Below are 13,903 nucleotides of genomic sequence, written 5' to 3' on the forward strand. Positions count from 1 at the left end.
CACCCTGCTCTCCTCCATTCCTGAGCACGACTGTCCCACAATGGTCCTTGGAGACATGAATATTCACCTGGACAATCCCAGTTCATCAGGCTTCCTGTCACTAATGTCATCATTTGATCTAAAACTAGTACAAAGTCCTCACAAAGCTGGAAAAGCACTTGACCTCATTTTCACCAGAAACTGTGTAATAGACACAATCTCTGTCACACCACTGCATCTTTCCGATCATTACTTCATCCGTTTCAGCTCGACTCTACAAGGGAGGTCCACTGCTTCCTCCCCAATGGTCTCATTCCGCCGCAACCTCCGCAATCTGGCACCCAACCAATTCTCCTCTCTTGTTGCCACCACTCTTTCATCTCCTAACACATTTTCTGCTTATGAAGTGAATGATGCCACCGAGTCACTCTGCTCCACACTCTGCTCTTGTCTTAACAACTTGTGCCCTTTAGCCACTAGACCTGCTAGATCCTCTCAGTCGCACCCTTGGCTAAATGATACCCTCCGGTCTCTACGCACCAATCTTAGAGCTGCGGAATGGAAATGGCGCAAAACAAAAGATCCTTGTGATCAATTGAAATTTCATGAATTACTGTCCGCATTCTCTGCCAGCATCACTGATGCAAAGAAAGCTTTCTACACTGACAAAATTCTCAGCTCTACTGACTCTCAGAAACTATTTTCAACATTCAAAACTCTGCACAACCCTCCTTCTCCACCTCCAACCAACAATCTATCAGCTAACACCTTTGCCTCATTCTTCACTGACAAAGTGGCAGCTATAAGCAAACAGTTTACTCAACTGGCCACTCCTGAACATTCGCTACCACAAACCCCTTCTAGCCCAACCATCTCAAGCCCTACTGCTTCATTTTCCTCTTTTTCCCCTGTCACTGAGAACTGTGTCCAAGCTTCTCACGTGCAGCCGCCCTACTACATGCCCACTGGACCCCATTCTGACTAAGCTGCTCCAAGCTATTGCTTCTACAGTAGCCGCAGCAGTCACACGTGATCAATGCTTCACTGACATCCAGTACATTTCCCACCTCTCTCAAGCATGCTCAGGTTAAACCGCTGCTAAAAAAAAACCTCTCTTCCTCCAAATCATGTGGAGAACTACCGACTTATCTCTCTCCTCCCTTTTCCATCCAAAATCATTGAAAGGGTGGCTTTCAAGCAGATCACAGAATACCTCTCTCAAAACTGTCTGCTTGACCCTTACCAATCTGTGTTCAAAAAGGGCCACTCCACTGAAACTGCTCTGTTAGCAGTGACGGAATCCTTAAAAGAAGCTAGAGTGACTGCCAAATCCTCAGTGCTTATCCTGCTCGACTTATCGGCTGCATTAGACACTGTCAACCATAGCTTCCTGTTGTCCACACTCTCTAGCATGGGCATCACAGAGAAAGCACATGCCTGGTTTGAATCATACCTCACAGGACGATCATACATTCATGGGCTGCATGGTGGCGCAGTGGTTAGCACTGTTGCCTCGCAGCACAAAGGTTGCAGGTTCGAAACTCTGCTGCGGCCTTTCTGCGTGGAGTTGTGTGTTCTCCCCATGCATGTGTGGGTTTCCTCCAGGTACTCCGGTTTCCCCCACAGATCACAACATGCCCTAAAGGTTATAAATTGTAAGTCGCTTTGGATAAAAGCATCTGATAAATACATAAACATAAACATTCAGTGCATCTTGGCTTGGACAATCCTCTACCGTGCACCATCTTGCCACAGGAGTCCCCCAGGGTTCTGTACTAGGACCTCTTCTCTTTGCCACACCACCTCACTGGGTGAGATCATTCGATCACATGGCTTCTCCTACCACTGCTATGCAGACGACACCCAGCTCTATCTGTCATTTCCATCGGACGACCACACTGTCTCTGCACGAATATCAAACTGTCTCTCTGACATATCAAAATGGATGAAATCCCACCATCTCCAACTCAACCTCGCTAAAACTGAATTACTTGTCATCCCAGCAAAACCATCCATACAGCACAATGTCTCAATCCAAAATGACTTCCTATCTCTGACTCCTTCAAAGGCAGTTCGAAATCTGGGTGTTGTGATTGATGAACACCTGACCTTTAAAGACCATGTTACCTCTGTTGCTCATTCATGCTGCTTTGCGCTGTATAACATATGAAAGATCAGACCATACCTAACACAACATGCCACCCAGCTCCTGGTGCAATCTACTGTTATCTCCCGCCTCGATTACTGCAATGCCCTTCTAACTGGTCTTCCAGCCTGCACTGTGAGACCTCTTCAAATGGTCCAGAACGCAGCGGCGCATCTGGTCTTCAATCAGCCAAAAAGAGCACACGTCACCCCTCTGTTCATTGAGCTCCACTGGCTACCGCTAGCAGCACGCATCAAATTCAAATTGCTAACACTAGCATACAAAGTCCGAGATGATACGGCTCCCATCTACCTGAATCCTCTTGCAAAGGCTTACGTCTCGGCCCGGCCGCTCCGGTCATCACAGGATTGTTGGCTAGCAGTGCCCACACCACGCTCAGGACAATCCAGACTCTTCTCATGCATCATTCCACAAATGTGGAATGACCTTCCAAGCACCAGAACTGCGGCTTCCTTTTCAATTTTTAAGAAACTCCTGAAGACCCTGCTCTTCAGAGAGCATCTTCTAAACTAGCACCCTCCCTGCCCCCCCCCCCCCCCACACACACACACACACACATACACTCCTTTGTTCCCTCCTCTCCATGATTGAAGTCAAGTTGTTGTTATTGTTGTTGATAGTCTCAGGGGCAACATGCCGATTAACATAAACATAAACATACTATCATCAATTTACAAACTAATGGTGGTGATAAAATATTCATTATTGTCTTGTTTCGGAGAACAAAGCAAGGATAATTCATTGTATAATGTTTTTGTCTACAGTGTAGCGTTAGACTTTATAGTGTAACTACTAGGGTTGTGAGAGATAAACCGATGCGACCGGATAATCTGTTAACAAGTGAGAGATTTGGGTGCATCGGTAGCAGCCTCCTCAGTCGATAGGGAAAAGACCTGAACTCATAGATGAATCGGTTCTAGAGTCATCTATCGGGCATCGCGAGATTTTGAGTCGGTTGGCAGCATCATACGTAGGCCAGGTGCCAGAATCGCTAAAACATTGCGAGAGCTCAAGCTACCCCACAACCCCAAAGAAGCAGCTACCCCGCTAAACACGATAGCTGCCAGTGACTAGCTGTTAGCTCAAATGACAACACGAAAAATGGAGGAGGCGGAGACCAACAACATTAGCCTGGGCGAAAGAGGTGATAATACACCGAGACAGATTTTCAACGCACCGGGAAAACAAAAATCCAAGGTTTGGACAGTGTTTGGGTTTTATAAGACGGCGGGGAAGCTCGACAGAAGCCATGCTATTTGTAAACTTTGTAGAGCCTCGTTGACCTACTCCGGGAGCATTACAAATCTGGACCAGCATGCAAAGAGAAAACACGGTGAAGAGTACGGTGAGTTTACCGAGCAGAAGCGTGTAGGAACCAGTGGCAAACAGGCAAGGACGGAGAACGCCATTCCTACTTTTTTCCAGCGACTTGGTCAAAACTCAGCACGCGCTAGGGAAATCACGGCATCAATAACACGTTTTATTGCCAAAGGATTATGTCCTTACAATATTGTCGAGTGGGAAGGATTTCAAGATTTGATTCATACATTAGAGCCCAGATATAAGATACCGTCCCGAAATCATATCACCAACACGTGTATGCCAGCGCTGTATGCCCAGGTTAAGAGCCAAGTTGAAGAAAAACTGGCAAAAGCAGAAAGAGTGGCAATAACTACTGATGCTTGGACGTCATGTGCAACGGAGTCATATGTGACCATCACAGCCCACCACATCGCTCCGGATTGGGAATTAAATGTTTACGTCTTACAGACCCGGGCATTCAAAGGATCCCACACTGGGAAGAATGTAGGTGCTCTGCTGAAACAGGCATGTGCTGACTGGAAGATTCTAGATAAAGAGCCAGCTCTGGTAACTGACAACGCCACAAACATGGTTTTAGCTGGCGTAGAAGCAGAAATGACTCCTCACCTCATGTGCTTTGCACACACTATAAATCTGGCCACACAGAAATCCTTCAAAGTGGACACAGTAGCAAGGTTGCTGGGAAAGGTGAGAAGAGTGGTTGGCTTTTTTCACCGCAGTGTCAGGGCAGCAGAAATTCTACAAGACAAACAGAAACAACTTGCTTTGCCTACCCGCAAACTCATTCAAGACGTGTCCACCCGGTGGAATAGTACCCAGATTATGCTTGAACGGATACTTGAACAACAGCCTGCCATCTCTGCTGCACTCATGTCCAGGGATCTCAGAAGAGGAGAAGAGCTTAACACTCTGAAGGACAAAGACTTCTGTGATGTTGAAGACATTGTGAAGCTGATGGTGCCAGTCAAACTTGTGACGATCAGCATGTGTGAAGACAAGCGGCCCACACTCTCAGTGATTTCCCCTGTCAGAGAAAAGCTTAAAAAGACATTTGAAGCAGCAGATGAAGACTCGGTAGTAATCAGAGAGATGAAACAAGCATTCAGAGAGGACTTGGAGAAGCGCTACACTGGCCTGGAGGATCTGTTCCACACTGCAGCAGCTCTGGACCCCCGCTTCAAGTCTCTGCCCTTCCTAACAGACCATGATGCTGAGCGGACGTTCGCAAACATAACAGCAAAAGCTACATCCCTGCATAACAAGGTACACCTGGAAACACCTCATCATTTAATTAATTATGTTAAAATACACTGTATTGTGTATTTTGTGTTGTGTAAATGAGCTTTGTTCTAAAAATACACATTACAGTGCATTGTATTAATCTATAATTTGGTAATATTAGATTTATTCTGACTACTGTTAATGTTTGTTTGATTTTGTACACAAGCTGTCTTTTATATTTCATTTTTCTAGGCTTTGGCAACAGGGGATCCAATCCATGGAGGCCCACTGCAGACCACTCCATGCCAGACTGAACCTGCCCTTGGAGAGCTGGACATCAGGGTTGATGCCCCTCAGACCCAACATGAGCCAGAAGGTTTGTATATTTTATACCGTGATAAATAATGGGTTGAAACTGGTATAAACTCATGCTACAGATCTAAAATATTACCATATTACAACAACGCATAAAATATGAGAATTAGCATGCAAAGACCGGGTTTAATCATATGTTTACAAGAGTAATTCATTCTGAACATCAGATGAAGAAAGATATGATTGGGTTATGTCAGCTACAAAGTAAAGCACCACTTAGGCATGGCAAACAAAGTCAGTAACATATGGTAATTGTTTTTTTGTTTTTTAGATGATCTCCCTCCTTTCAAAAAGAAGAAAATATCTGCCTTGGACCAGCTGTTGGGAAAAGACTTTGACGTGAGGATGGCGGCTACATCTGTGAGAGACAAGGCCAGTGAAGAAGTCAAAAGGTACAGAGAGCGTGCTTCATTGCCTCTGGAAGAAAATCTTCTACAGTGGTGGAAAGAGCAGCAGGACTTGCCACTGCTGTCATCTCTTGCTAAAAGATACCTCTGCATCCCAGCCACTAGTGTGGCCTCTGAACGGGTGTTCAGTACTGCTGGAGATATTGTTTCTACAAAACGCAGCCTACTCAAACATGAGCATGTGGATCAGCTCATTTTCCTGAAGAAAAATCTGCCCTCCAAAAAAAAACTGAACAGTGATCAGGAGTAAAATGACAGAGAACATTCACAGGCGTTCTGTAAGTGAAGTGAGCTGTTTTTCAGTTTCTGATTGGATAGTGATACCTTTATCTGGTCAAAAAGCAGCAGTTTGATTTTAGTTATATTTATTTACGCTAATTTTGTGCATGAAGCACTTGCCACTGTTGAGCATTGTTAAGAATGTTGTTGCTGCTTTGTCGTTCCACTGTGGTTCCCCAGGCTTGAGGCTACATTTTGAGATGAGGCTAATCAGCTAATCATCAGGTTATGGTTTATAGGTGTGTGACTTGTTTACATTAAAATGTTGCACTTTGTTACCTACCTCTATTGTTCAAAACAAGCTCAGGCTGAAATCTTGCACCTTTTTATAACTAGTCTTGCTACTTTTACCTCTGGACTTCCCATCCAGCAATCCAACCACATTTCTCCATGCCTAAAAATAAGTATAGTAGCATGTGGTTTTGGTATTCTGTTTTTCTTTTTTTCTTTTTCCTACAAGTGCCATAAAGCCACAATGCTTAAGACATGTTTTTTTTTTTTTTTTTTTACATATTTGAAAATAAATGTGGTACTGTCACTTTAACAGAACTGGGTTATTTTCTTTATAAAATATATTCAACAAATATAAACTATAGAATCTAATTGTTTAGTTATTCTTACTGTATCGAATCGTTAAAAATCGAACCGAACCGTTTCGAATCAGTCTGTAATAAAAGGATATCGTTTTTGAATCGAATCGTAACCTGTGCATCTAGATTCATATTGAATCGTTTTTCACAGAGAGATGTGCATCCCTAGTAACTACTGCATATTGAACTATGAAAAATAAATGTGATGATTCCATATAAATATGAAATATCAACCTGATTGATCTTTGAATGTTTAACCAGAAGAGTTTAGAATTCTTTGTTTGTTCAGGGACCATAAACACACTTCGTATTAATTCAGGCAGAGTCAAGTATATAGTTAAAAAATATTTTTTTTTTCTAAACTTCACGACAAGCTATGAATAATGATATGTGATGGAGTGTATGTATGGTGATGGGATGTGTGTTGTAGGTGGTGTAAAGTAGATGTATATCAGAACCTTTGTATCTGAAAGAGATTGTGAATACTGGGTGTAAAAGAATTTGGTCTGCTATAAACTAGAAAGTTGATTATTAATAAAACAACATCAGACGCAATCTGTTGTGTCTACGAACCTTGATTGGAGACCCTCGTTCAGATCCGGAATGTCAGGAAGTCTGGTGGACCTCAAGGCACCGAAGTCCGGTCACTGGCCACTTTGGAGTTCCGCTCGAAAACTGAATAACTCGGGAAGTCACTCTAGTTTTAATAATCTAGAGTTTATCATTTCTGCGAATCAGAATTTGTTTGTCAGCGTTACCAAACATCCCTCCGAAAACCACACCTTCCAGATACAAGCTGTTCTGGTTCTGTGGATAAATAATATTTAAACTTTATGTGAGATGGCCTTAACCTTAATGAACATTGTGTATGACTAGATAATGATTAACTTGTTAAATCAAACAGTACTGATCATAAGACATAAATGGGTCATTGTAAAGAAAATATTCATGTCACGCTGCCTCTTTCACAACCCTCGACATCCTCCGGGGGAGGACCACACACCCACTCAGGCCAACCGAACTCCACTACCCAGCATCCCCAGCGCCAGTCTTCCGGCTCACGTCACCCGCCACATCTACATAAGGAAGTACAGCTCAACGCCGAACCACTCAGTCATTGTTCTAACCGAACCGTGCTTCAAGTTCCGACCAGATCCAACCCGATCACTCAGTCCGTTCTGACAAGATCAGCCCGAGCTACCCAACCTGCTGACTCAAAGTAAGTCAGCTTTGTTACCTTTTGGAGCCGCCGTGCTCTCCTGTCATTATACGGTTGCGCACCCCAGCTCCTAGATTAAACCGCGTGTCAGTCTCGCCCAGCGTCAGTCACTCCACGCTTGGGTCTAAAGACATGCTACATCCCAAACTCTCGCTCCGGTTCAGCTCAGCTCGAGTCAGGCCTTACAATTCATTTCAACTTCACTGAATTAGGCACAGATTATTAAAACATTTCATATAACATCTGGTTCATTCAAATACGTTAATAAATTACTAAAAACCAAAATGAAAAGGGGACAGAAAGAAGAAAAACTTGTTATCTGTCCCTTTTAACTAAAATAACATTAATAAAAATGAATCAACAGTATGATTCTTAATTAATTTGAACAATACAGTTTCTGGACTGGTAGGCCAACACAACCTCAACCCATGAATTGAAAAAATAAATAAATTAAGAGAAAACAAATTACACAGAAAGAAGAATAAAGTTATATACATATACATACATACACATATGCAAACATACACTTGTTCCCTATTTTCGTAGCGTTATGGATGACCGTCTTTCTGGGACAAAGTTCACATTCCAGCTAGGTCACAGCTGGGTCAAAATATAACCTTTATCCACAGATTAAAGCCATCAGGAGCCGGAGTGTCTGAAGAATAATCATCAACCTGACTGTTTATCTGTGTCCATCCCAAGATGAAGGTCATCTTCAACTATTATCAAATAACTTAATAAAAGCTTATTATTATTAAGGTTTATAATAATCATCATAAATAATCATCCTTTTCATATTAAATGTATTTTAATTAATGAAATGACTTATTAACCTTTGGTTAATAATAATTATTATTTATGATAATCAGTAATGTTTATTCAGTAACCAGAAGATGCCTTTGCACGTGTCCAGCTCATGCAGGATTCACTTCAAGGTAAATGCTTCACATTGACCCACATTTCCAGCTTCCTATCGGGAGAGGGGTGTGTTCTGAGGTTTTTGAAAACCAAGAACTTTTGCAGCTTAAGAGTCAGTTCTTGAACCAAGCTGATGCTTTCGTGGCGACGAGAGCATCCCGAGGATTAGGGTCAGCCGCCCAGCCTCAACACAGCTGTTCTGTCACGTCGACAGAATGGCCTCGAATGAATGCACCTGTAACTGCAGCTAACGCTAAGAAAGCCTGAGAACCAGCTAATGCTAAGAGATTCCTTAAGAATCTGCTCGGACGCAAAACCAATTTTTCCTGTGCACCTGACATCAACTCTTGGACCAGAGCGTCGGTAACTTGGTCATCTGCCGGACCTGAGTGCCCCGAGCAGACAGCTCCCCAGACGTCCGGATCCAACCAGAGGGTCGTCTAATAGGTGAGATAGAACACAGAAAGCGTCTGTATGCATTTATTTATATCTAAGAATCTAAGGTTAGCTGCAAACCAACGCTTCACCAAGAACTACTCTCTCTCTCTCTGAAAGAAAGCTCTGAGAACTTCATTCATGCATCCAAACTCACCATTCTCAAATTAGTTTTCCATCCAACACAGGGGTTTGCTTTTAAACAAGTTTAATATCAAAGCTGTTAAAAATTGTCATTAAAATTACCATCCATGAATTGTCATTTTATAATTGTCGTTTCAAATCTTTAAGTTTAAAATTGTTGGTTATAAAACTTCTTCATTTTTAAACTTGCCTCCTTATTGAAACGGAACACAGAAAAGGTATACTATTTCTGGTTATTTGAAAGCAAAGATCCTCGTTTCTGATTCAAAAATAACTTTTGCTATTAAATTTAATTATCTAAATTAAACATTAATCTTTGGATTAAAATTAGATCAAACAGGTTGATGTATGAACTTAGATCGATATATAAGTATCTGGGATATTTATATATATGATATAAGCTTCATAGGTTAATCTGATGGGTCATTTTCGGAATCTCCACTGAATAGAAACAGAGGTGATTTCAGTATGCAGATTTAACTCTACAGGGGGTTATTATTCCAGATAAACATAGAAATTATATTGTCAAAAGATTGGAAAAAAAATGTGTCAGGTAAATAGGAATGTTTTGGAACAGATAGAAAAGTCTTGGCAAAAAGGACATCTTAATAATGTTTATTCTACCACTTAAAGAGAGGGGTGGCATGTCCCAGACTCTAACATCTTGTTTCAATCGATCTATGAGGGGCAAAAAATTATATTTATAAAGATCCTTGTAATTTAGGGATATCTAAATTCCTAGATATTTAAACCTTTTAGTATTAATTTTGAAAGGTGTGGAACCAAAGGAAGTACTTCTTGCAGCCAAATTAATTGGTATCAGTTCACTTTTCTGGATATAAATTTTATAACCAGATATTCTACCAAATCTATGCAAAACGTTCAGTATATGAGGAAGGCTGTTCATAGGATCACAAACATACAAAAGCAAGTCATCAGCATAAAGAGAAAGCTTGCACTCTTGACCACCGCGAGTAATCCCTTTAATATTAATATCCTGTCGGACAGCGAGTGCTAAGGGTTCTATGGCTGTTGCGAAGAGGAACGGTGACAATGGACAACCCTGTCTAATGCTCCTCTGTATGTCAAATAAAGCAGAAATGTAGTTATTTTTTTCGGACAGCTGCCATTGGTGATGAATAGAGAATTTTAATCCAAGATAAAACCTTTTTACCAAAACCAAATTTTTCGAGAGTATAAAACAGATAGTTCCATTCCACGCGGTCAAACGCCTTCTCCGCGTCCAATGATAGCACTGTCTCTGGTGTGGCTTATGTGAAGGGGTTATAAAGAATATTGAAAAGACGCCTGAGATTAAAAAACAAATATCTACCCTTCATGAAGCCACTTTGGTCGGATGCTATGATCGAGGGGAGAGAGTGTTCTAAACGTCGGGCGAGCAGTTTAGTAAGGATTTTGACATCCATGTTAAGAAGAGATATAGGCCGATATGAACTGAAATTACTGGGATTTTTATCATTCTTCAGAATAAGAGGAATGGTGGCTTCCCGCATAGTAGTGGTGAGAGAATTTGTTGAGAGGGATTCATTAAATACAGAGAGTAAAAGTGGGACAAGTACCCCATAGAAAGTTTTAAAAATTCAGATGGAAACCCATCTGGGCCTGGTGATTTTCCACTTTGCATGCTCTTTATAGCTGCAATCAGTTCTCCTGTTCAAATATTCTCTTCCATCATGGCAATTGATTCTGGTTTTAACTGGGGAACGTCCACATCATGAAAAAAGGAGTCTAGTATGGAAATCTCCTGGAGCGACTCCGAGGTATACAACCTTGAGTAGTAGTTGTAGAAACACCTGTTGATTTCAAAGTGATCTGTGTGTTTCATGTTTTGCTCATCATTAACTTTAGGTTACTGTCGTAACCCCGGTTCTCTGAGTAACATGAGTGAGATGTCTCACTATGGGATACGCCACTCCGCGGATTCCTCAGAAGCACTTATCTCAATACGCCAATCCTGATTGGCCAGTGACCGTGACGTACGCGTCACCTGCTACTATAAGTAGCAAGCGTCCCAACGCACGCACCATTCAAGATAAACACCTCTTCTCGCTTCGCCCAGCAAGAAGGGTTGTCTGGTGAGACATCTCACTCATGTTACTCAGAGAACCGGGGTTACGACAGTAACCTAAAGTTCTCTTTCTTAACATTCGTTTCGATGTCTCACTATGGGATATGGAGACTCCCGTATTGCCAGACAGCTTATCCAGCGATCACCAACCTACAGGGATACGTCTTGGCCCGCCAAAGACCCCACACTCAGAATCGTGTGAGTCATTGCAGGGACCGAAACATCAAGCTTATAGAAGTGTGCAAATGCAAGTGGAGAAGCCCAACTTGCTGCAGCACAAATCTCCTGGATTGACAGCCCCCGAAAAAGGGCCCAAGAGGCAGACAGGCCCCTAGTAGAATGGGCCCTGAGCCCAACAGGTGCCTGAATGCCCTGACAGGAGTAAGCCATAGAAATAGCCTCCACAATCCAGTGGGAAAGCTGCTGCTTTGTGACGGGTTTCCCCTTACGAGGCCCACCCCATGACACAAAAAGCTGGTCCCCCCTGCGAAGGTTCTCCGTCCGATTCACATACTCCTTGAGCGCGCGAATCGGACACAGCTTGTGCCACCGCTCCTCCTCAGGAGAGGAGAAGGGTGGTGGTTAGAAAGCTGTGAGGATAATAGGAGAAAAGGAGCCCACCACCTTAGGCACAAAGGCAGGGTTGGGCTTCAGGGACACCTTCATGTCACCGGGTGCAAACTGGGTGCAGGATGGGTGCACAGAGAGAGCCTGTAAGTCACTAACTCGCTTTGCAGATACCAAAGCCAGGAGTAGCACCACCTTAAGAGACAGGATCTTAAGGTCCAGGCTGTCCATAGGTTCAAATGGAGGCCCGGAGAGGGCCGACAGCACCAAGGACAGATCCCATGAGGGCACCAGGGGTCGAGACACAGGGAGAAGCCTGCGCGCGCCCCTCATGAAGCTACACACCAGGGGGTGTTGACCTGCCAATTTCTTCCCAAAACCCAAGTGTCGGGCGGAAATGGCTGCTAGGTACACTTTAATGGTGGAGAAAGCCTTCTTCCCATCCATCAAGTCTTGCAGGAAAGACAGAATGATGTTCACCGGGCATTGGAAGGGTGAGACCTCCCTACCCTGACACCAGGCTTCAAACACCCTCCATTTACAGTCATATATGGACCTAGTGGAGGGGGCCCTAGCATTCTGAATGGTTCGAATGACTGCCTGGGGCAGCTCTGCAGACACTAGCCCGCACCCCTCAGGGGCCAGGCCCACAGGGCCAGCCGTTCTGGATGAGGGTGGAAGATCGAGCCTCCCGCTTGGGACACCAGGTCCCTGCGAAGCGGCAGTTTCCAAGGTTGGCCCTCCAGGAGTTGGAAAATGTCCGCCACCCAATGCATGGCTGGCCAGTATGGGGCCACCAGAATGAGAGTGTGGCGCTGGGTTCGTACCCTCAGCAAGGTGGGTGGTATCAGGGCCACTGGGGGAAAAGCGTAAAGCAGTCTCCGTGGCCAGTCGTGCGCCAGCACGTCCACGCCGAGTGGAGCGTCTCGGTCGCGCAGGGAGAAAAACAGTGGACACTGAGCATTCTCCTTGGAGGCAAAAAGATCCACTACGGCTGTGCCGAACCGGATCCAAATCTGTTCCAACACAGCTGGATGCAGGCTCCAATCCCCGTACAGGGGTGTCTCTCTGGACAACAGATCCGCCCCACGATTCAGAACACCTGGGACATGGGTGGCTCTGGTTGAGAGGAGATGCCTGCTGCACCATAGGATCAGTCTGCGTGCCAGCGTGTGTAACCGCATGGAGCGCAGCCCCCCTGGCGGTTTATATAAGCCACAGTGGTGGTGTTGTCTGTTCTCACTAGGACATGATGGCCGGAGAGAAAAGGCAGGAAGCGCCTCAGGGCCAGAAAGACCGCAAGGAGTTCCAGATAATTTATGTGTGTCCCCCAGAGCTCTCTGCTCCACACACCCCTGACAGAGCGACCATCCAGGAGCCCCCCCCCCCCAACCTGACAGGCTCGCATCTGTGGTGACCACTTTCCTCACGAGAACCAACCCCAAAGGCACCCCCTGTGCCAAGAGGGAGGGGTGACGCCAACAGCGGAGCGCCGCGACGCACGCTGCAGAGACCGTCACCCTGCGCGCTCTGTGGCGCACTGGAGAGAGACCCAGAGAAGCCACCCAGCGTTGAAAATCTCTCATGTGTAGACGGCCGAGTGGTACCACTGAAATAGCCGACGCCATGAGACCCACAAGCCTGAGGCATAACGCAAACCGCACCGAACTGTGTAGGCGGAAGCGCGCCAGGCAGAGCGAGAGCGCGTTCACGCGCGGTGTCGAGAGACGGGCTGTGAACACCCCTGAGTCCAGATTCAGACCTAGAAAGGTTATTTTCTGGGAGGGGAGTAAAGCGCTTTTCTGCCAGTTTATTCTGAAACCCAGACCACAAAAGTGATGGATCACAACCAGCGTGTTTGACGCTGCCTCCTCTCTGGATCGTGCCAGCAGGAGCCAGTCATCTAAATACGTGGCCAGCCGAATGCCCCTCCCTCTCAGAGGGGCGATCGCTGCCTCCGTACACCTGACAAACACCCTCGGGCTCAGCGAGAGGCCGAATGGGAGCACGGCGTATTCGTAACACACTCCCTGAAAGGCAAACCTCAGAAATTTCCTGTGTGGAGGGTACACAGGAATATGAAAGTATGCGTCCCTCAGGTCGATTGAGGTGAACCAGTCGTTCTGGTGAATCAGACGCAAAAGGGATGAGAGTGTGAGCATTTTGAATCTGTACTTTCTGAGGCATCGG

The 13,903-nt window shown here is 44.8% G+C and overlaps 1 protein-coding gene across 1 annotated transcript; it reads left to right on the plus strand.

Moving 5' to 3' along the window:
• Positions 1-3,010: 3,010 nt before the first annotated feature.
• Positions 3,011-6,602, plus strand: LOC129160391 (E3 SUMO-protein ligase ZBED1-like). The gene is made up of 2 exons (XM_070554990.1): positions 3,011-4,732; positions 4,943-6,602. Exons 1-2 carry the CDS (start codon positions 3,233-3,235, stop codon positions 5,093-5,095), a joined length of 1,653 nt encoding a protein of 550 aa, XP_070411091.1. The 5' UTR covers positions 3,011-3,232; the 3' UTR covers positions 5,096-6,602.
• Positions 6,603-13,903: the final 7,301 nt, after the last annotated feature.

This window comes from Nothobranchius furzeri, chromosome 1, assembly GCF_043380555.1.
Source record: "Nothobranchius furzeri strain GRZ-AD chromosome 1, NfurGRZ-RIMD1, whole genome shotgun sequence".
NCBI lineage: Eukaryota > Metazoa > Chordata > Actinopteri > Cyprinodontiformes > Nothobranchiidae > Nothobranchius > Nothobranchius furzeri.

Excerpts from the sequence above, each read along its gene's own strand:
- LOC129160391 (XM_070554990.1), top strand. The coding sequence starts at position 3,233 with ATGACAACACGAAAAATGGAGGAGGCGGAGACCAACAACATTAGCCTG. Across the intron at positions 4,733-4,942 it reads CTACATCCCTGCATAACAAG|GCTTTGGCAACAGGGGATCC; the intron begins GTACACCTGGAA and ends TCATTTTTCTAG.